The sequence below is a fragment of the Neoarius graeffei genome, chromosome 14, assembly GCF_027579695.1.
Source record: "Neoarius graeffei isolate fNeoGra1 chromosome 14, fNeoGra1.pri, whole genome shotgun sequence".
NCBI lineage: Eukaryota > Metazoa > Chordata > Actinopteri > Siluriformes > Ariidae > Neoarius > Neoarius graeffei.
This window is the reverse complement of record NC_083582.1, coordinates 54,552,158-54,575,822: the sequence shown is the minus strand read 5'-3', so window position 1 is coordinate 54,575,822 and position 23,665 is coordinate 54,552,158. Positions and strand designations below refer to the sequence as shown.

At 42.4% G+C, this 23,665-nt stretch overlaps 1 protein-coding gene across 1 annotated transcript in view; it reads right to left on the bottom strand.

Annotated features, from left to right (window-relative positions):
• The window catches only part of kctd2 (potassium channel tetramerization domain containing 2), a 31,696-nt gene extending 8,117 nt beyond the window's left edge, over nt 1-23,579 (bottom strand). Inside the window, exons 1-4 of the mRNA XM_060940049.1 lie at nt 22,907-23,579; nt 8,479-8,587; nt 2,250-2,341; nt 1,738-1,833 (exon numbers count right to left, since the gene is read on the bottom strand). Of these exons, the coding sequence (XP_060796032.1) occupies nt 1,738-1,833; nt 2,250-2,341; nt 8,479-8,587; nt 22,907-23,254 (645 nt within the window). The 5' untranslated portion in view covers nt 23,255-23,579. The remainder of the gene's footprint in view (nt 1-1,737; nt 1,834-2,249; nt 2,342-8,478; nt 8,588-22,906) is intronic.
• Between the last annotated feature and the right edge of the window lie 86 nt (nt 23,580-23,665).

The window sequence follows — 23,665 nt, the reverse complement described above, 5'->3', positions numbered from 1 at the left end:
TAGAACTGATGCTAGATATATCAGTAGTATCTAGCATAGCACTGACCAGCCGATTATGGTTGAATCATACATGGCATATATATTTATTTATAAATCCTTATAAGGATTTATCCTTATATTTATAAGGATTTACTACTAAGACAGTGGTAAATTCTTATAAGTTCTTTACTGTTTTTTTTCGTACCACACCGCTAAAGACCCAATCCACCCCGCCCCAACCCTTTTCTCAGGCTCCCACTTCCCGGAATTTTTTATTAGAGCAAGTCATAAACTTATGCTGCAAATAACCACATGGATATACTGAAATAAATACATGACGAACCTGAGATGAAATGGTCACTGCACAGGCGCCAGTGATCGTTCCTTCCAGTCGGTACCCATGCCTTGTTCTTGTTGTTTGGATCAGCCCGGCCGATAGCAGCAATCCACTTTGCGCGCCTGTCAGGGTCCCGTGGCAGCCTATGAAACTAACTTCCCGTTTTCTGACCTCTCCTGTTGTGGCATTTATATGCCATGCAACTCTCCAGCATTGTAGCACGGTAATATTTGAATATTTCGGCGAAAAATAATGAAAGTCAGTGGCGGAAATATGGCGTTTAACCGACAAGATGGCGTTTGTCTACAATCTGGAGCGGATGTGACGTCACATGCAAGTGCTCCATAGACTGCAAAAACAGTTAAAGGGCATATTCTGGACCAATTTCGTTTTTTTTTTTTTAATATGAAAGTATGTCCCTTTACACACTCATCCAGAAGGGTAATTTTGCACAAGGCCATCTGTCTACAGCAGAAAAAAATAAAATAACAAAACGCGTCTGGAAAAATCCCAAGGGAGTCTGGAGCCAGATTTGTGACGTTATCTGCGGAAGCGCCAGCAGGCTGCGCGAGCTTTGCACGGTTTCAGTGCACAGCCTGTGTAGACCAAGCGCTCCCATTTCTCTCTCATTGTCCGGTCTTTTGGAAAATGATGAGTACGAATCCCATTAAGATTGGTGTTGCTACACCCTCCTACGATACATCTGTTAACCATTTTAATAATTACGCGATAACGTTGAAGAAATTTGCAGAAAACCACCAGGTCGTTTTCTCATAAACAAACCAGCGCTGACGTAGGATTCAGAAGGAGGCGTCCCGCACGCGACGTCACGAAAATCAATGTTTGCCAGGAAATCCAAATGCCAGGTTTTTTTCAGAGACGGACCAATTTGCCTCAAATGGCTTGATTTCAACTGAATTTTTCTGGTATTGCGCAAGGTAAAAAAATTGCAGAGAACGCAGAATGTGACAGATATTTGACCAAAGTTTAATATAAAACAGGAGAATTACACTGATCTTGCTCCTGAATTTACCCGTGATATGCACTTTAACGATACAAACTAATTTACATCATGCGAGCTTGAAATCTGAAAAACAACAACCTGAAACTTAAAGGCTTAAAGAGCTTTGCAGTTCTTCAGAGTGAATGAACAGGTGAGTAGCCACCCTTTTCAAGTATTTATCTAATTAAAGCACAATTCATTTGGACTGAAATTACAGCTGTGGGCTTCCACTGCCGTTTATAAGGGGATAATGGAGGAACGCTAAGAAGATTACAAATAATAGGTTAACAAACCGACGTACTCAATAGGGGTCTATATATTCGGAATGGCAGTATGCTCGTTCATGTGACCTGCGGTACGATTAAACACGCAAAAACACACTAATCAAACGGTCGAGCAGACACAAAAGCCAGCTCACCTGCTCAAACTTCCACCCGTCAGACATCGTGGACACCATTTGAGTGAGTTCTTCTTCTTGGCACTGAAGTACACGGTACACATGTTTCACTGGGCCCTGCAAATACAAACACCCTTATGAGGACTTGGTTTTGCTTTTCAGAAAAATCAAAATCAAACAGTTATACACTGAGACCAAAAGATGCAAGAATAAAGCAAGGAAAGCAGTGAAACAGAACTTCTCTCCATGTGCTGTTATGTTCCGTTTGCTTGGGTTTTGCACAATGACTGGTTAATTATTCTGCAGGTTAGGAAAATACTTGTCTAATTTACACCAAATTTCCAATGATTGTTCGCTTAACTGATTATAAAGCTAAAAGAAAGGGGGCATGTTCCTTATAATAAAGGCCTGATGGTGCAATTTGTAAATTGCTAACGCAAAGTCCAGCTCTGGGACTTAATCCACTTTCTCAGCTGACCTGCCAAGAAACAAGCTCAGAAAGCACCCTTCATCCTGGCTCCATTCTCACACACCTGAGACGTCCTGTTCTCATTGTCTCGTATCCTCTCCTTTACCAGCCTCACCAATGACGCAATGTTGTAAAACTCAGCTTCTTCTAGAACACCTGCAAGAGCCAGAAGTGATAGCATTGTCAGATTTTTTTTTTTTGTAGTTCAAGAACTGGAAGAATGCTACCACTAGCGATTTACAACCCCATTTCCAGAAAAGTTGGGATAGTTTCCAAAATGCAGTAAAAACAAAAATCTGTGATGTTAATTCGTGTGAATCTTTATTTAACTAACAAAAGTACAAAGAAAAGATTTTCAATAGTTTTACTGACCAAGTTGTATTTTGTAAATATAAACGAAGTCAAAATTTGATGCCTGCAACACACTCAAAAAAAAAAAAGTTGGGACAGAGGCATTATTACCACTGTTACATCCAGGGCTCTACATATTAACTTTTGAAACCACTTGTCCTGTCGGGCAAGTTGAAAGGAAATTTACTTGTCCGAATGTGAAGTTGACTTGTCCAAAGAAATATTTGAGAAAAAAAAAAAAAAACTATTTGTAACCCAACTTAGGGATGTTAACCGATGACCGTTTGACCGGTGGTTGACGGAATCAACGTCAACCGGTTAATTTTTTTTTGGTTGTCGGTTAAATAAAAAAAAAAAAAAAATCAATCGTTTTGAAGCTGCTGATTTTGGAGCAGAGAACCTGGAATTCTGTGTTGTAAACACTTGGGGCATGCCATGTGGTGTAAGGACGACAGCTGACAAATCAGAAACACCCATTCAGTCATGTCCCGCCCTCCCACCCCAGTTGAAGACAGCTGACAAATCAGAAATACCCATTCAGTCATGTCCCGCCCCAGTTGAACACAGCTGCCACTCGGCGAGAGAAAAGTGTAGACACAGGCTTTTTAGCTTACAAATTACTATTGTTTTTTTTTTTATTATTATTAGAAGGCACATGGAGTTTAGTCCTGCCTTGGCCAGTGCATTCTGAAAGTATGTTTCAGTCTGTAGCCAACAATGCATGTTATTGCAGATCATATCTCTCCACACAAACTAAAGGCGCAGATGCCGACTTTCACGGCTGAATCGTGCAGATCCGATTTTTTTTTTAGGGGGGGCGTTCGAGTGTCTGAATAATTTCATCAGAGTAAATTCTGTATTAAAATTACTAAATGAGCAAATGCCGTTACAGTCCATGAAACAGGAAGTATGAGAAGAAAACAGTAAATCAGAAAGCTGCGCACATGCATTTGTTCATTTAGTAATTTTAATACAGAATTTACTCTGATGAAATTATTCAGACACTCCAACACCCCCCCTAAAAAAAAAAAAAAAAATCGGATCTGCACGATTCAGCCGTGAAAAAGGCGGCATCCGCCAAAAGGCGCGCCGGTTAACCGACTTTAACCGGCTAATGAGGCTCGGTGGTCAGTCAAGATTTTTTTTAGTTTTCGTCATCCCTAAACCCAACAATCTTTATTGCATTTGCATCACACCGCTTGTGGCTTATACTCTTGCCATGAGACACTAGAATATCTCGCCTATATGAAGCTGTACCTTTAAACATGCTGCTCGAGACATCAGTATAAGTAGGATGCGATATGCACAGAGAACATTGCATTCCATCTCTGGTGTCTTGGACCAATTCAAATTCATCCTTCCAAGAATTGAGAAATTTCCACTCTCTCTTGCTTTCATAGTTCTGCTGTGATTGTTTCCTCTTCTTTTCAGCACCAGATGCCTCGGATTCACGAGACTTCTTTGTGAAGCCGAACTTCAGGAGAGACATTTTCTAAATGTCTAAATTTTTATAATGAACACCATCAACAACAATTCAAAGATTTGGAAATTACCACATACTCAACGTAAATATACAGTTGAATAATGATCCCGCCAACAGAAGTGTCAACAAATCCACGTGTATGACACGATTAAAACCAATCATAAACGACCGTTTACTTTTCAGCTCAAACACACGAAGCGGTATTGGCCGGTTTCGCAAGTGGAATATTCAGTCCCCCCAGGATTTTGCAGGCCTTTTTTGTGATTGTTGCAGGCTAAAATGTCTGATGTTGCAGGGGGTTTTCCAAAAAATTGCGATGAAAGTTGCGGTGTTTTTTAGGTTTTGTTGCGATTACATTGTGGGAGGAAGTGAAAGTCGCGAGAAATTGTTGCGGTTTTCTCTTTTTGTGATTAAAATTGAGTGATATGTTAAATATTAAGTTATGACTGAAAAACTATTGATTAAAAAAAAACAAAGACACTGAGAAATGGTCCTATAAACAACTTTACCAATATAAAAGATTACCAGGACTACAAAAATGCAGAAAAATAGGTTTTACTTATCCAAATGCACCTGTTGGTTCAAAAGTTAAAGTGCATAGAACCTCACAGCACAACATGAAGTTACCTTAAAATATAATATAAATGCCTCAGCTTTCATGTAAGAAAAAAAAACTATTAATACTAGTACTGTGTGCAGGCAGTCTCTCCTGAAGACTAAATTAAACAATAATTATAAACTAATAAAATAAATGGCTCAGGCTTCATAGAAGAAAAAAAAAACAATTTGAACAGAATCTCACAGTATGATGCTGAAGCTGCCTAAACAATGGAAAATAAAATACCATTTTGGCAAAAATGTTGGCATCCATTAATTTCTTGTATTAAGTAAAAAATAAAGTGCACACAGTCCTTCACTGTAAACATAACACACTTTCAGTAACAGAATTTAAGCCTACATAAACACTGACTCGCGCATGCTGCTTCTCTTGAACGTATACACGGAAGTAAGGCGGAAGGTAGTTTGTCGACGTCACCTCAAGACGACGCCAACGATTGGTCAAATTTGCGGGAAAGTTGCGGTGATTGGATATAATTGCAACACCGCCCTGAATTCGCGGGGATTGGTTGAATTTGCATTGATGTTGCAAATCGCAACATCGCGAAATCCTGGAGGGTCTGAATATTGCGCATGCGCACATCGCTCTTTCCGAATAGAAACATCTGGCGATTCATCAAAACAATATGTCGAGTGAGATGCTTCGGAAATCATGTGAATAAACTGATAAATTTGATATGTAACCCGAATATCGGTGTATTTTGGCACTTGTCCAATTGGACAAGTAACTGAGACAATGAACTTGTCCGACATAAAGTATCACTTGTCCCGGACAAGCATTAATGTCGAGCTCTGACATCACCTTTCCTTTTAATAACACTTTTTAATTGTATGGAATCTGAGGATACTAATTGTTGCAGTTTTGCAATTGGAATTTTTGTCCATTCTTGCTTGATACAAGACTTCAGCTGCTCAATAGTCTGTGGTCACCGTTGTCTGATTCTCCTCTTCATACATTCTCAACAGGAGACAGATCTGGACTGGCAGCAGGCCAGTCAAGCACATGCACTCTGGTCTACGAAGCCACGCTGTTGTAGCCTGTACAGAATGAGGCCTGGCATTGTCCTGCTCAAATAAGTGTAGACTTCCCAGGAAGAGATGTCATCTTGATGAATATGTCTCTCTCTAAAATCCCAATACATCAATGGTACCTTCATACACACATGCATCTCACCCATGCCGTGGGCACTGCCCCCCCATACCATCACTGATGCTGGCTTTTGCACCTTTCTCTGATAAACTGGATGGTCGTGTTCACCTTCGTCACTGAGAATTCAATATCTTGTTTTCCTAAAAACAAGCTGAAATGTGGACTCATCTGACCACAGCACACATTTCCACTATCTTTCGGTCCATCTAAGATGAGTTCAGGCCCAGAGAATTCAGCAGCGTTTCTGCATAGAATTGATGAATGGCTTCCTCCCTGGGCAATACAGTTTCAGTTTGTATTTCTGGATGCAGCGGCAGACTGTGTTAAGTGACAACCGTTTTCCGAAGTACTCCCGAGCCTATGTGGCTATATTTGTCACATTAGCATGACAGTTTCTCAGGTAGTGCAGCCTGAGGGCTTGAAGATCACACACATTCAGCAGTGATTTCTGACCTTGCCCTTTAGGCTGCTGGGCCATAGAAGGTTCACGCTGCACGCTACACGTTCACGTGAAGAACCGGACCCTGGGCCATTAAACTTCATGCTTGGATGTTCACGTGTTGCGTCTGTTCTACTTTGACCGAGTAACCAACAATATGGACTCTTCGGATGACGACGATTGCCTCATTCTGCTTTTACTGAGACAGAGGAAGAGAAAAAGGAACAGAATTTGGAGCCGAGAACACTTCCTTCTGAGAGAAACCCGTGGTGAATTTCACCGAACATTCTATAATCTGCTTGACAATCCCGATGAAGAACTATTTTTCAATTATACCATTCAATTATATTTTTTCTGAAGTTTTCCCCTGAAAGCATAGCGTTATCTCCCTAGACCCGTTCTGATTGGCTGGCGCGGCGGTGACCGCATGCATTGACTGGAATTTCCGTCTTCACGCCTAGAAAAAAGTGTGCATGTTCATTTCACGCTTCACGCGTGAAGTGTGCAGCGTGCAGCGTGAACGCCGTTCTATGGCCCAGAGCAAGTCATGCTACGTTTGTCCACTTTTCTTTACACGCGTGTAGCGTGCAGCGTGCAGCGTGAACCTTCTATGGCCCAGCAGCCTTACGCACCGAGATGTCTCCAAAGTCCCTGAATCTTATTATGTACTGTAGATTTTGAAAGACGTAAAATCTTGCATTGAGAAATGTTCTTTTTGAATTGACTCACAATTCTCTTACGAATTTTGGGACAAAGGAGTGAGCCACGATCCATCCTTGCTTATAAAGACTGATGCTTTGGTGCATGCTCCTTTTATACCCAATCATGTTACGCTTATTAACCTGCTTATTGTGGAATCTTCCAAAATGGTGTTACTTGAATATCCTATGAACTTTTCAGTCTTATTTTGCTTCTGTCCCAACTTTTCTGAGTGTGCTGCAGGTATCAAATTCTAACTTTTTTTTTTTAAAGATTTTTTTTGGGCTTTTTGCACCTTTATTGGATAGGACAGTGTAGAGACAGGAAATGAGAGGGAGGGAGAGAGACAGGGAGGGATTAGGAAATGACCTCGGGCCGGAATCGAACCCGGGTCCCCGAATTTATGGTATGGCGCCTTATCCACCTGAGCCACGACGCCCCATCAAATTCTAACTTGGTTTATATTGACAAAATACAAAATACAATTAAGTTGGTCAGTAAAACTAGTGAAAATCTTTTCATTGTACTTTTGTCAGTTAAATAAAGAACCACACGAATTAACAAATCGCAGATTTTTGTTTTTATTGCATTTTGGAAAACATCCCAACTTTTCTGGAAATGGTGTCATATCCTTAGCTCATAAAATGTAAAAAGTAAGCACCTTGCAATTAACAAACTTTTTCTTGATCACTGAAAGATTGTGCCCAAAGAAAAACAAGGAATTGAAATGTTTAGCCCATAATACATTCGAATTCTTGAGTCTGACTGATCTAAAACTGTCGATACATTTTTCTGTAAAAGCATGGCTCTGACATTAGTTTTTACTACAAGGCTCTTATCATACGGTATACAGTAGCCTTCTATAGTAACAGCTAATACAGAGAGGCTTGGATGCAGAAGTGCCACATAAATGGATTTAAATCCATATGCAATCAGTCATATTAGGCAGTTTTCTGGAAGGAGATGTTTTGGAACATCTTTCCAGTGTCAGCAAATCAGAAGAGATGTTGTTCCTCTGAGCTGCCAAGACGGAGGGCTTTGTGTTTTCTCGGAAACATGACACGCTGCTTTTTGTCTTATCAACTTTAAAAGAAAGAAAGAGAGGCTGGAGAGGAAACGACTGTTTTGGCTGTTATACAGTAAGCGGTTGTCTGGTCTGTAACATTAAATGCAACTTCAAACAGATAAATTGTATAAATGTATCAATATTTTAGAAATTAAAATAATGTTTGTTTTAATAAATAAAAATGTTACTGTGGTATGAGAGGACTAAAAGACTTCGGGTTGTTATTGGAACACAATCAACTTTGGGGTATAACATCGTGTCCAGTTACTCAAGCAGAAAAGACGGAGTTTGCTTAACTCCTATATCAGGAAATGCGAACAAACAAATTTAAATTAGGATAACAAACACCATGCTTTGGACACTCTTTACCCTACGGTGATGAAACGCTTAAATGCAGCCACCATTCCTGCACTTTATGTTCTCTCTCTCTGCATAAAACAGACACTGTAATTATGATATAGCGAGCACAGAACACAGACTAACTCACCCTCCTCTGCAAGGTTCTTGTTGATGATCAGCTTTCCGTGCCTCAGGTAATTCAAGATGGGTCCGAAGTACGTGGGGTCTCTATCAATCAAATAAGCGCCTGTCTCATCCTGTGCCAAGAAACACATGTTACGACAACATACCAAAAAAAAAAAGTCACATATCCACCAAATAGTGAGTATTATTATTTTTGCTGCAGGAATGACACCTGACATGTTAGACTTTATTTTAACAACACTGTATCTATTACAAATGTTTTATAAAAGTCTCACTTAATCTGTATTTATATTAGTTAAGACCTTGGTAATGATGAATTTTCTGGTTTTCCATTATTATGATATATGATTACAATAAGGACCTTAGTTCACTCATAATGCACGTGTCCATCCCCCCCCCCCATTTATAATATATACATACAAGTTCCTTGCGTCATGATGGATTTTGCCGTTGCTTGTGTTTATCTTAGCCTTGGGTATTATTTATCTGGTCTCGAGTGTCCTTTGCACATACACATCTGCGTAACATCAGTATATAAGCTGGCTGTGTTCAACTTTTGTTTAGAATAAGATTACTGAATGCCCAGGTTGTCTTTGTGCACAATAAACCATCTCTTTTATTATAACGTGATTCCTGGTCTCCTGATTCTTCAGTCACCTTACTTCTGATGAAACTGCAGCATTTTGATGGTCATCCAGAAAGATTTCCAACAACTTGGCAACCCCTGTGGGACAGCAAAGTTCTCCGTCTGTGCGCTGTGACGACCCAGATTACACACATCACCGCCTATCTGATCTGATGATCCTGTTCCTGTAGTCCTAGACTGAAACTGCTATTACCTTACATTTCAGGCTATAAACATTTTTAATATATGGTCATTTTACCATTTGGTTTATATCAGGGCTTTGAAACAGAATTTTTTTCCTATTGGTTCGTTCCAAACAGAAACGGAATTTTAACGTTTCCGGTTTTGGGTTCCACCATTAAATAGACGTTCCCGAACCGGTTAGAACAAAAAAAATTTAATTCCTGGAACGGTTAATTACGTTCCCGGTCAGCTGTTAAACAAATGGCTATAAAATTATGTCTCTGTCTCATCCAGCTTAAGCCAAATGTAGGCTAATTCTATTACAACCTTCATTAAATAAGACAAGAAATAATTCAAAACAATTATTATTTCAAATGTTGCCGATTTGGATTCTCAGTATTGCCGCTTTTCCACTACAAACGCGGCTGAGTCGGGCTGAGCCGTGCCGTGCTGAGTCGAGCTGAGCGGGGATGTTGGAGTTGCATTTCGACTACAACCGCGCTGAACCGTGCTGGCTGGAAGTGGGTGGACACATTGGGTGGAGTTAGCGAAAGTGGGTGGACGTCAGGTGATGTCGTTAAGCAGCGCAAACAGTGACATCAGTGAGCTTTTAAGCGGTAGTCTCACGACCCGAATAGTAAACAATAAACATGGAGGACATGGAGTCGTTAGTGTTGCTGGTCTTGGTGCTGTGGCTTGTTGTCACCGACAACGCGGACAGATACTGGCAAGAGCGTATAGATGAGGCGAGGCGCATAAGGCTTCAGAAATTCTCGTAATTGGGTCATTCCATGTCAATTCACACACCCTCCCCAGTGACACCTCTTCAATTTGCCTGATATTTATTTTATTAGTGCCTTATGATGTCAAAAGAAAGAATCCAAAATTTTAGCTTCCTAGCTGGAACGTTTTTTGAATTTTGGCCCTTCAAAATTTGGGTGCCACGCCCACGTTTGGGGTCCGGGAATTGTACACTTAATTTGCAAGCATTTTTGGAGGCCCATATCTTTTGTTCTAAGGGGGATATAGACCTGTAAATTGCTATATCTATGTATTCTGGCCCTGTCTATCAGATTCTGCATCTAAAAATAGCACAGGTTTACTAACTTTAGAGATATTAACCCCTTAAAAGTGGATTTTTTTAATGACTTTTTTTTTGACATTTCAGGGGTCCATATCTTGGAAAGTTTTTGTGTTGATAGGGTTTAAACTGATTTATCATCATATTTGGGAACTCTACTGTGTACTTAGAGAGTTTCAAGGCACTCAGAGCTTTGGTGGGGGTACAGGAGGGCCCCAAATATGGCTTCGGGACAAAATTACCATTTGGTACGTCCTACTTCAGGCCATTAGTTGGCCATGTGGGCACATGATGACTGGAATGAGCCTTTAACCCTATCAACAGACACCTTTTATCAAACTTTTAAGCCAATAAAAACTTTGATTATCCAACTCCTTCAATATAAACTAAGCATTTGTATATGGTACTGTTTTTGCATATTTTCTGAAAAATCCGAAAAGTCCGGAAAGTAGGTCAAGGCAAGGCAAGTTTATTTATATAGCACATTTCATACACAGTGGCAGTTCAATGTGCTTTACAGAAGTAAAAGCAAAACAGTAAACAATAGAAAATAAAATTACATAAAATAAAGGGGGAAGAAGAGAGAAAGTTCAGTAAAAACAGCAGAATAAAATGGAACTAGACCGGACAATTCCCCGGGGGAAATTGTGAGAGGATGCAGTGCGCGAAGCAATTAGGTCACGCATGTTCGCTGGCCGTGAATGTGTGACCTGCTATGAAGCTACAATGCCATGATTTATGTGTGTGCTTGAGACAGCAGCCCCCCCTCTCTCTGCTCCCTCACTGGCCCCAGTCGGCATGGCGACGGGCCTGAGCAGCAGCGTTAAGACACACAAGATTTTGTCAGGTGTCTGCTGTTTTTTGCTCAGGAGCAGGCCTCGAACAACAACAAATAACTCGACAACGAAAGCAGCTATTCACAAAATTCTTTCACAGTGAGTGCTAGAAGGGTCTCCTGAATACACTGATGTAATTTTTTGTCTGTAGTGTTAAAAATGAGGACACTAGAGCGAGTTAAATATGAGTGACTTTTCTGTCACGTTTATAATGGGTGTCAATGAGGCCTCTCGGCTGCACTCTCCTCAGTTTGAGGCTTCTCATTCAAAAACTGTAAATCCTATCGTTTAGGTAGACACATTGTGTGAATCAGGACAAGTTTTACTACTACTTTTGAGAAATTTATCTCTGTAGAGTGAAATTTGTGGCTGAAACCACAGTTTAAGCGAGAAAGTTTGAGCTATTTTTTCAAGCTCTCTACACTCTAAGTAGAGCCCTGCACTCCCGCGGGACTCGCGGGACCCGCCGCAAAGCAGTGCGGGACAAATTTTGAAAGCTCATTGCGGGCGGGACCGGAAGTGCACATATGCGCTCGCGGGCGGGAGCGGGAGTGCACATATGCGGCGCGGGCAGGAGCGGTGATAAGCTGCAGTCCCGCTAACTAAAATTTATAAATTATTAATTTGTGTCTATTATATATAATTTGTGCTGGATATTTTATTTGGCATTAATAAAAACATTTTAAGATGCCTAAATTTACAAAGAGAGTCAGATTGCCAGATTGAGAGAGAAATAGCATCTTAAATTTGCCATTGATCACCCTAACGGGAAATCCTTTGATCACTCTAATAACTTGCAGTTCACACCCAGCTAACAAGAGAACCGTAAATGAAGTGATTTACTGGTTGAGTTACGTATTGAGTTATGTAGTGTCTCTAACAATAATTAGTGCTGTCAAGCGATTAAAATATTTAATCGCGAAACGCACATTTTTATCACATGAGAAGCCATTGTAATTCTCTGATTAGCATAAAAACGTGAATGGGCTTGCTTTGTACCAATGGTGGGTGTTTTTTTTTTTATTGCAAAGCAGAGCTAGTAAGAGAAGTGAATTGATTTACTACTTGCGTTAGTCTACAGTTTTAGTCAGAGAGACAGATTACACAGTGACGGTAGGCTTGACTCAATGCTATCCCAGAAATCCTTCCTGTAATATGCAAATTTGGCTGTCCAATCAGAGGCGGCTAAATTTGCATATTACAGGAAGGATTTCTGGGATAGCATTGAGTCAAGCCTACCGTCACTGTGTAATCTGTCTCTCTGATTAAAGTTGTAGACTAACTCAACAAGTAAATCAATTCACTTCTCTTACTAGCTCTGCTTTGCAATAAAAAAAAAACACGAAACACACCGTTAGTACAAAACAAGCCCATTCACTTTTTTATGCTGATCAGAGAATTACAATGGTTTCTCATGTGATTAAAAACGTGCGATTCGCGATTAAATATTTTAATTGCTTGGCAGCACTAATTATTATTAGAGACACTACATGCTGAATTCAGAAAGAAGGTAAATAATAACGAACGTGAGCTGTAGATATTTATGCTCAAATCCACTCAAAGTAGGGGGCGGGGCACCATCACGCTGTGTCAAGACAAGAACTTTCTTGAGAAATAACGCGAACGTCTGCATCATGCGGGATTTGTGAGCGGGACTGAAAATCATAATTTTTTTGTGGGTGCGGGCGGGGGCGGGACTGAAAATCATAATTCTTTGCGGGCGCGGGCGGGAGCGTGACTGCACAATGCGGGCGCGGGCGGGAGCGGGACTGAAAAATCCAACCCGCACAGACCTCTAACTCTAAGTAAACGAGCTGCACTGGTGTGTAACGCAATAGACACCCATTCAAAAGCCGGATTTTCTCCCGGAACCCACATGGCGTTTGAGCCAGGACTGATCCGAAAGTGTAGAACCTAGCAGAAAAGTTGAATGCCAGATCCACAGAGAAGTTTTCCTACGTTTTAGAGTTTGAATCACGTCTCTAGCTGAAAGCATGCCAGAGCAGCGGATGTTTGAAAAAGTGCTTTTTTTTTCAATTAATTCCATAGAAATGAATGGGGTTTTTTTTGGCGATTTTTTCGTGACTACGTCGCGAAAAAATCGTATTCTGTAGAGAAAAGTAATAGCATAGCGAGTCCAATCGAGCTGCACATTTTGATATATTGTTTGTCTGTGTGCGACGTACGGTTATTGAGTTATTCGAAATCGAAATTTGCGTAGGAATAATAAATATAAGAAAAAATATAAGAAGAAGAAACACGTAGAAGAACAATAGTTGCAATGCTTTGCACTGCAACCTAATAAAAGTTAAGTAAAGTTTAAAACATGTAAAAATGATGATATTTATCAGTTAGCAGAAAGCATCTGAAAACAGCTTGGTCTTTAGTCTAGATTTGAAGCTGCCAACAGCAGGAGCATTTTTGATGTCCTCTGGGAGTTGGTTCCATAGCTGTACTGCATAATAGCTAAAAGCTGCTTCACCACACTTTGTTTTAACAACAGGTTTTACCAGTTAATTTTGCTGCTGCGATCTGGTAGATCTGATTGGGTTCGGCCGCTGCAACATATCAGAGAGGTAATTGGGCCCTGTACCATTTAGAGATTTGTACACCAGCAGCAATGCTTTAAAGTCAATTCTGTAGCTTACTGGAAGCCAGTGAAGGGACCTTAGAATTGGAATAATGTGCTCTGTTCTTTTTGTTCGTGCGAGAACCCTAGCCGCTGCATTTTGAACCAGCTGAAGTCGTTTGATGGTCTTTTTTGGCAGGCCTGTGAAAAGGCCATTGCAGTAATCAACCCTACTAGAGATGAAGGCATGTATAAGTTTTTCCAGATAATTTTTTGACCCAAGTCCTCTTAGTTTGGAAATGTTTTTAGGTGATAAAATGACGATTTAGTGATTGCTTTCATGTGACTGTCAAAGTTTAGCTCGCTGTCACCAAGATTTTTAACCATATCAGGTTATTAACCAGGTCAGCTATTGTTTTAACTGCCACTTCAAATCAAAAGGTACTAAAACACATTCAAATTATAAAATAGTAAGATTAAAACAAGGATAATATCACTGAACACATATATTTGAATATATAAACTGACAGTTTACATTTATTAACCCTTTGCACACTGTACACACACGTAACTTAAATTACACTTACTTAAGAATAAATTAGTCATGTGATCAGACAATTTTAATGAAGCATGGACGCCATTTACTGCTGTAAAATACATGTAGGCACAATACAAAATGATTCAATTCAATATAAAACCATAACCAGGCTTGCTGACTGACACTGACAGTTAAGCATGAATGTACTTTGGAAGAAGCATCTCAATTCTTTCGACATCAACCGCAACAAGTTTATAATGCCGAGCACTACGACCTTGAATCTCTGGCGCATTTACACGACATATAACGTCTTGAAATGGCACCCAGCCTAGAATATACAACTTTATGGCAGTCATCATTTAGTGACAAACCAATCTTGCAAGTACTTTGTTCCATCTTCCATGAGCAGGGGATTTTTTGGTTAACAAACTGACACCGAATATTGGTGTCTTCCCCTCCCTACACTGACCTTATTGAAACAATCCTCTTTTCTCTGTGAATTCAGTTTAGATATTTATAAGCAAGCAAATACTCAGCTTGGGAGCCTTTGTGTGATGTCACAGTTTGTTACAAATTAATTTTACTTTGTATACAAAATAATTGTTACAAAAGTGAAACATTTGTTTGCAGATATCTCTTTGATTTTTTTAATGCTAACTGTTCATGAAAATACCAGTGGGTTTGAGCCATATGCTCAAGACTTTGATATTGAAACAACCAATAATTGTAAGTAATGAACACATAGCATAAAACTGTTAACATTTAGATGTCTTTATGATCAATACTTTAAAAACAATTGTATAGAAGAAAGGTATGTATCAAAAATATATAGAGTTCCTCATGAATACCCATGCCCCCTTCATGTTTATAATGATTATAATAAAATTATATATATATGTATGCCAGGAACGAGCGAGAAATAGACTCGCTGATCCACACCACCCGGATCTATAGCGATGACATAGGGATGTCATTCGGATTGGACAAGTGTGGCCGGATGGTCTCAAAGAGAGGCAAGATGATCCAGACTGAGGGGATTGACCTACCAGAGGGCAACATAGGTGATATCCAAGACAGCTACAAGTACCTTGGCATCCCACAGGCTAATGGAAACCATGAAGAGGCCACAAGGAAGTCAATCACAGCCAAATACCTCCAGAGAGTAAGGCAGGTCCTGAAAAGTCAGCTGAATGGTAAGAACAAGGTCCGAGCCATCAACATGTACGCACTACCAGTCATCAGATACCACGCTAGTATCATAAACTGGCCAAAGGAGGAGATAGAAGCCACAGATATCAAGACTAGAAAGCTCCTCACCATGCATGGAGGGTTCCACTCCAAGTCCAGCACCCTGAGACTATACACTAAGTGGAAAGAGGGAGGCCGAGGGCTAGTGAGCATCAAGACCACGGTCCAGGATGAAACATCGAAAATCCGAGAATACATCAGAAAGATGGCCCCAAAGAATGAACTGCTAAGTGAATGTCTCAGGCAGCAGAACCATGATGAGAGTGCAGAGGAGGAGGAGGAACAGACAACCTGGAGAGACAAACCCCTACATGGCATGTACCACCGTCAGATAGAGGAAGTGGCTGATATCAAGAAATCCTACCAGTAGCTGGATAATGCAGGACTGACAGACAGCACAGAGGCACTAATCAGGGCAGCACAAGAACAGGCCATAAGCACAAGAGCCATAGAGGCCAGGATCTACCAGAGTAGATCAGACCCAAGATGCAGACTGTGCAAAGAAACCCCTGAAACAGTCCAGCACATAGTAGCAGGGTGTAAGATGCTAGCTGGATCAGCGTACATGGAGAGGCACAACCAAGTGGCTGGGATAGTATACAGGAACATCTGCAACCAGTATGGAATAGAAGTACCCAAGTCCCAATGGGCCATACCACAGAAAGTGGCTGAGAACAACAGGGCCAAGGTTCTGTGGGACTTCAGCTTCCAGACTGACAAACAGATCCTGGCTAACCAACCGGACATAGTGGTGGTGGACAAAGAGCAGAAGAGGGTGGTGGTGATAGATGTGGCGATCCCAGCTGACGCCAACATCAAGAAGAAGGAACATGAGAAACTTGAGAAGTATCAAGGGTTGAAAGAGCAGCTGGAATGGATGTGGAAGGTCAAGGGTTGCGTGGTCCCCGTGGTAGTGGGGGCACTTGGGGCAGTAACCCCCAAACTGGGAGAGTGGCTCCAGCAAATCCCAGGAACAACATCTGAAGCCTCAGTCCAGAAGAGCGCAGTCCTAGGAACATCGAAGATACTGCGCAGAACCCTCAAACTCCCAGGCCTCTGGTAGAGGACCCGAGCTTGAGGATGACATGGATACCACCCCCCCCGCCGGGGGTGAGAAGGATATATATATATATATATATATATATATATATATATATATATATATATATATATATAAATATAAATTTTCCCCTTTTTACTAATTGATATGCTAATTTTCCCCACGAGTGGCGAGGGGCCCCTTCCCCTTTTCTTGAAAAAAAAAAAAAAAAAACCTGATGAGTCTAGGTTTAACTTCCAGATCGGATGTCAGAACAAATGTAGTAAAGCAACTAGGATGTTTTTCTTGGGATCATCCCCTTGTTTGCATCTTTCCCTTTCCTGTTTGAAAGATGCATTTAACTATTAAGTGTATAGTGGTCAGAGTTTGGTTGGATACAGGGAAAGGTGTCAAATGTAAAAAAAACCAGCATCGTGAAACAGCCGGGAAAGGGTTTATCCCTTGTAATTGTCAATATAACTAATGGGGTATTGGGTATAAATAATCTTCCCATAGATTAAAATAACTATATGGGCGTGCTTTTACTACCTTAAACATGAATAGGCAGTCAAAACAATAGTTGACCTACTTTCCGAACTTAGGATTTTTCAGAAAATATGCAAAAACAGTACCATATACAAATGCTTAGTTTATATGGAAAGAGTTGGATAATCAAAGTTTTTATTGGCTTAAAAGTTTGATAAAAGGTGCCTGTTGATAGGGTTAAAGGCTCATTCCAGTCATCATGTGCCCACATGGCCAACTAATGGCCTGAAGTAGGACGTACCAAATGGTAATTTTGTCCCGAAGCCATATTTGGGGCCCTCCTGTACCCCCACCAAAGCTCTGAGTGCCCTGAAACTCTAAGTACACAGTAGAGTTCCCAAATATGATGATAAATCAGTTGAAACGCCATCAACATAAAAACTTTCCAAGATATAGACCCCCAAAATGTAAAAAAAAATTATTGTCATTAAAAAATCCACTTTTAAGGGGTTAATATCTATAAAGTTAGTAAACCTATGCTATTTCTAGGTGCAGAATCTGATAGACAGGGCCAGAATACATAGATATAGCAATTTACAGGTCTATATCCCCCTTAGAACAAAAAATATGGGCCTCCAAAAATGCTTGCAAATTAAGTGTGCAATTCCCGGACCCCAAAAGTGGGCGTGGCACCCAAACTTTGAAGGGCCATAACTCAAAAAACATTCGAGCTAGGAAGCTAAAATTTTGGATTCTTTCATTTGACATCATAAGGCACTAAGAAAATAAAAATAAGGCAAATTGAAGAGGTGTCACTGGGGAGGTTTTGGGCATTTGTGTGAATTGACATGGAATGACCCAATTCTTCTCCTTCCGGGTTTGCGGTGTTTACAGATCCCAGTGTGCTCGCGGGGCGTGTGTGGGCATGTGAGGACACTCCTCCTCACCAATCAGTGCACAGGGGAGTGTCTGCTCACGCCCCCAGCCTCACTCGGCTCGCTTTGGCTCGCTTCAGCCCCACTCCAAAACCGTGCGAGTTTTAGGGGCTAAGCAGGGCTGAAGCGAGCTGAGTCGTGCTGGTTTTTGGTAGTCGAAACGCGAGCCGTGTCGGGCTGAAGTGAGCTGAAGTGAGCTGAAGTGAGCTGAAAAAGGGTAGTGGAAAAGGGCCATATGTCTTCCCATCTACACAAACAGAAAAAGTGCCAAAAATGAAAGATAATTCGTTTAGTGTGTTACCAAAGGCTAGTCAGGCCCTATGCATTGATAGGCTAACAGAGGTTAACGTCATTTAATGTTCGCGAGCCTCTCATTAACGTGGACAAATATATTGATATCGTGTTTGAAATTGACGTTTTTGAATAACGATAGACTGCAATATTTACCTCTTATTTAAGATGTGGAGACGTGATAGTAGTCCACCCTCCCGCTCTCTCCATTCAGTCAGCGAACGTCACACAGGAAGTGAACCCCAGCGGGTCATAGAAACTTGCGCAGGAGAAGAATGACTTTTTTTATTTGTAGGCTACGGAAACTTTGAGGAACGAAATAAAAACCGGTATTAACCATTATTTTTAATAAGCGTTTCTGTTCCGGAACATAAAAAAATAATAAAGTTTCTGGTTTCGTTTCTGTTCCATGTGAAATAGAAAAAGTTCCCGGTTTTCGTTCCTTGAACCGGTTCAAAGCCCTGGTTTATATACCGTTAAATGTGTTTTGAAAGCATTTAATCATGGTTCACATATGCTCTTTTTCCACCAAAGCAGTTACAGGGCTGGTTTGGGGCCAGTGCTTAGTTTGGAACCGGGTTTTCTGTTTCCATTGACAAAGAACTGGCTCTGGGGCCAGAAAAACCAGTTCCAGGCTAGCACCAACTCTCTGCTGGGCCAGAGGAAAGAACCGCTTACGTCATTGTGTGTGTGTGTGTGTGTGTGTGTGTGTGGGGGGGGGGGGGGGGGGTTGTTAAGACCAACAACAATAGCAAGACCGCAAAAGGTCGCCATTTTTAAGCAACGAGAAGCAGCAACTGTACAAACGCGAAGTCATCCATTATTGTTGTTGCTTCGATGTTCGCGCCAAGGTTTATGCAAACACAGCGACGTAACTGACGTATACAGCGACGTAACTGACGTGGCTCCCCCTAGCACCCCAAGCTATGGAAAAGCAAACTGGTCCTCAGCTGGCTCGCAAGTTGAACGATTTGTGAACCAGCACCAGCCCCGAACCAGCCCTGGAACTGATTTGGTGGAAAAGGGGTAATACTGGATTTTACAGCATCACTCCCAGAAGGTAGGGTTATATGCACTCTCAGAAAATAAAGTACATTATTGTACCTTTAGGGGTATAATGGCTTGTCACTAGGTCAATACCCTCTAAGGTACTTATTTGTAGCATTTATTATTATTGCTTGGGAACACATATGCATCTTTTTGACCCTAAAAAGGTACACACAGTTATCTTGAAGTCCAATAATGAGCCCTAGGGGGTCTATTGGTGTTAGATTGTACCCTGGGGGACAGAAATGTACTCCGACTGTACCCCTATTTACAACAGTGTGTGTTAAATACTTGTATACCCTTTACAAAAAGCCTCGTCAATATAGGAAACTGGGGTGGCACGGTGGTGTAGTGGTTAGCACTGTTGCCTCACAGCAAGAAGTTCCTGGGTTCGAGCCCAGCAGCCAATGAGGGCCTTTCTGTGTGGAGTTTGCATGCTCTCTCCGTGTCCGCATGGGTTTCCTCCGGGTGCTCCGGTTTCCCCCACAGTCCAAAGACATGCAGGTTAGGTTAATCGGTGGCTCTAAATTGACCGTGAACCGTGAGTTGGCCTAGTGGTTAGTGTGTCCGCCTCTCGATCAGGAGACTGAGAGTTCTACACACGGTCGGGTCATACCAAAGACCATCATAAAAATGGTACCTACTGCTGTCTGGCAAGGCACGCTGCAATACAGATGTGAGTGGGGAGTCAAACTCTCGCGGTTACCAGCAGACTAGCCCCCCCACTGTAACCCTAGCTATGTAATAGGCGAGAGTCCGAGGGCTACGGAAACGGAGATCGGCACCGCCCTATGCGCCACTTGGCATGTGAAGGGACTTTGACTTCACTAAATTGACCGTAGGTGTGAATGGTTGTCTGTGTCGGCCCTGTGATGACCTGGTGACTTGTCCAGGGTGTACCCCGCCTCTCGCCCATAGTCAGCTGGGATAGGCTCCAGCTTGCCAGCGACCCTGTAGGACAGGATAAGCGGCTACGGATAATGGATGGATGGATGTTTCTTCTATGGGTCCTGGATTCGAGCCCAGCAGCCAGCAAGGGCCTTTCTGTGTGGAGTTTGCATGTTCTCCCCGTGTCCGCGTGGGTTTCCTCCGGGTGCTCCGGTTTCCCCCACAGTCCAAAGACATGCAGGTTAGGTTAACTGGTGGCTCTAAATTGACCGATGCGAGTGTGAATGGTTGTTTGTCTCTGTGTGTCAGCCCTGTGATGACCTGGCGACTTGTCCAGGGTGTACCCCACCTCTTGCTCATAGTCAGCTGGGATAGGCTCCAGCTTGCCCGCGACCCTGTAGAACAGGATAACCGGCTACAGATAATGAACGGATGTACCCTGGGGCACAGAAACGTACTCCGACAGTACCCCTATTTACAACAGTGTGCGCGTGCATTAAATACTTGTACACTCTTTCCAAAAAGCCTCGTCAATAAAGGAAACTGACTAAAACAGCAAATCCTTTCATGTCTGAAGGCGTGACATCTTTTTTGCAGTTCTCCATTTTAATTTCTACGTGTCATTTATATATTAAGAAAAAGTGTGTGTTTACAGATTATAAAATTGCACTGCAAAAACAAAATGGTAAACGGCATTTAAAGATCCCAAAGTTACTGACACTCTGCACTTGTCTATGCTGGTACTTTTCAGTTCATGTCATTTCCCGACTCCTTGACCTAAATAGAGAAGCACAAAAGAGGAACAAAGGCCCTGAAGTGGGACACGTTTGGCTAAATAGGTTGCAGACTATTAATCAAGGTTTAATTAATAGCTGCATAATAAAAAACACTTTCTAACCTTAGGACTTCTAATCAAGCACAGTTTTAGTAGACTATCTGCTGGAATGAATGAATGAATGAATGAATATCTTGGAGGGGATTCTCATGCACCATGTTATGAGCAAAATAATAATAATAAGAAGAAAAGATTCATATCACAAACATACACGAGTGTTCTTGAAGAAGTTTCACCTCTCATCTGAAAGGCTTCTTCAGTTCTGTCTGACTGGTAGGGAGCATCAGGTATTTATCCTCTCATGGATGAAAAGCTCATCTAAGGCCAAGTTTACATTAGACCGTATCTGTCTCGTTTTCTTCGCAGATGCACTGTCCGTTTACATTAAACCGCCTGGAAATGCCAGGAAACGGGAATCCGCCAGGGTCCACGTATTCAATCCAGATCGTGTCAGCTCCGGTGCTGTGTAAACATTGAGAATACGCGGATACGCTGTGCTGAGCTCTAGCTGGCGTCGTCATTGGACAACGTCACTGTGACATCCACCTTCCTGATTCGCTGGCGTTGGTCATGTGACGCGACTGCTGAAAAACGGCGCGGACTTCTGCCTTGTATCACCTTTCATTAAAGAGTATAAAAGTATGAAAATACTACAAATACTGATGCAAATACTGCCCATTGTGTAGTTATGATTGTCTTTAGGCTTGCCATCCTTCCACTTGCAAGTGGTAAGTGACGCGCATGCCTGACATGCACTGGGATCACACACACAGCGGCTCAGTCCCGAATCACTGCTCGTGCGCTATACTCGCGCGCTCTGTGAGCTGCGCAGGGCCGGAGTGCGCACCCTCCAGAGGGCACTCGCTGTTCAGGGCGGAGTGATTTGGAGCGCAGGATGCCTGCGGAGCCGAGCGTATCCGTGTATTGGCGTTGCTGTGTGCACGCGAATCGTGTATTGGTGTTGCTGTGTGCACGCTAATCGTTTTAAAAACGTTAATCTGATGATCCGCTGATATGGTCTAATGTAAACCCCACCTAAGGTGTAATTGAATCATCCTGTTGGTGTGGGTCAACTGGGGGCTGGTTGTGAATGGCCTCGAGAGTCATTAGGATGATCAATGGATTGCCCGTTAGGGTGATCAATGGAATGCTGATTCTCTCTGTCCTCCTGTGAATCAGCATTCCATTGATCACCCTAACGGGCAATCCATGAGAGGATAAATACCTGACGCTCCCTACCAGTCAGACAGAACTGAAGAAGCCTTTCGGATGAGAGATGAAACGTCTTCAAGAATCTTCAAGCAAGTCCAGTTGCTCTCTTTTACCACCCACAGTTCACCATGACGGGCGGCACGGTGGTATAGTGGTTAGCGCTGTCGCCTCACAGCAAGAAGGTCCGGGTTCGAGCCCAGTGGCCGGCGAGGGCCTTTCTGTGCGGAGTTTGCATGTTGTGTCCGCGTGGGTTTCCTCCGGGTGCTCCGGTTTCCCCCACAGTCCAAAGACATGCAGGTTAGGTTAACTGGTGACTCTAAATTGACCGTAGGTGTGAATGTGAGTGTGAATGGTTGTTAGTCTCTGTGTCAGCCCTGTGATGACCTGGCGACTTGTCCAGGGTGTACCCCGCCTTTCGCCCGTAGTCAGCTGGGATAGGCTCCAGCTTGCCTGCGACCCTGTAGAACAGGATAAAGCGGCTAGAGATAATGAGATGAGATCACCATGACCTGGATGACTGAGAATCTTCACAGTGTGTGTGTAAAGTCTAAGTGTGAAAATTCTGCACAGCATGTGGCTTTTAAACGAGGTGGAAAGGTGTAAAGCTGAATGCTGATACCTTATCCGAGTCCAGATCAGGATCTTCCTGACAGAGTCGGTACAGGAAGGATTTGGGATCCCTGCATAAGGTTTGTTTGGTTGTGATGAAGTAGGTGCCCCCGACATTAAGCCGGACCCACCGGGAGCCCGGTTTCTCTGGACACTCTGACGGGGATGTCGGGCTGCTCTTCATCGGGAAGCCGAACACGGCTCTGGACGCAGAAAGGCCCGGACTGGCAGAACCGCTCCGAGCTGGAAGAACGAAGCTAGGCGACGGGAGGCGCATGCTAACCGAGCCTCGGGTCTCCCGGTGCTCGCTCTGCTCCATGAGGCCGCCCGCGCTCGCTTCAATGTGTAACTCTGCCATGGTTTCCGAATGATAAAACAGTCCGTTTATTTCGTAAATTCCTCCACGTGTCTCACTCTCTCACCTCAGCGCCAAATTCTGTAAACAACAGCACTCGAGGTGAACTAGCCCGTCAACTCGAACTCAACCGCTTCTCCCGAATGAAGGCGTTATTCCGACTCCGAGGCGCTATTAATCTCAACAAATAATCTCTAAGCGCATTGATAACAGCAACCAAAACGCCCTAATGTACTAAAAACACTGCTCTGACACGACATAGTTCATAATTTTATAAAACACGACATTGTTTATTCAACCGACTCCTTCAAGCGCCCTAATATTATGGAGGAAGTAAAAGCCATTACTTCCGGGTCGTGCAAACGTATACATAATAAGAGCATAACAGACGCCATGGCGGATAACTCAATTCTA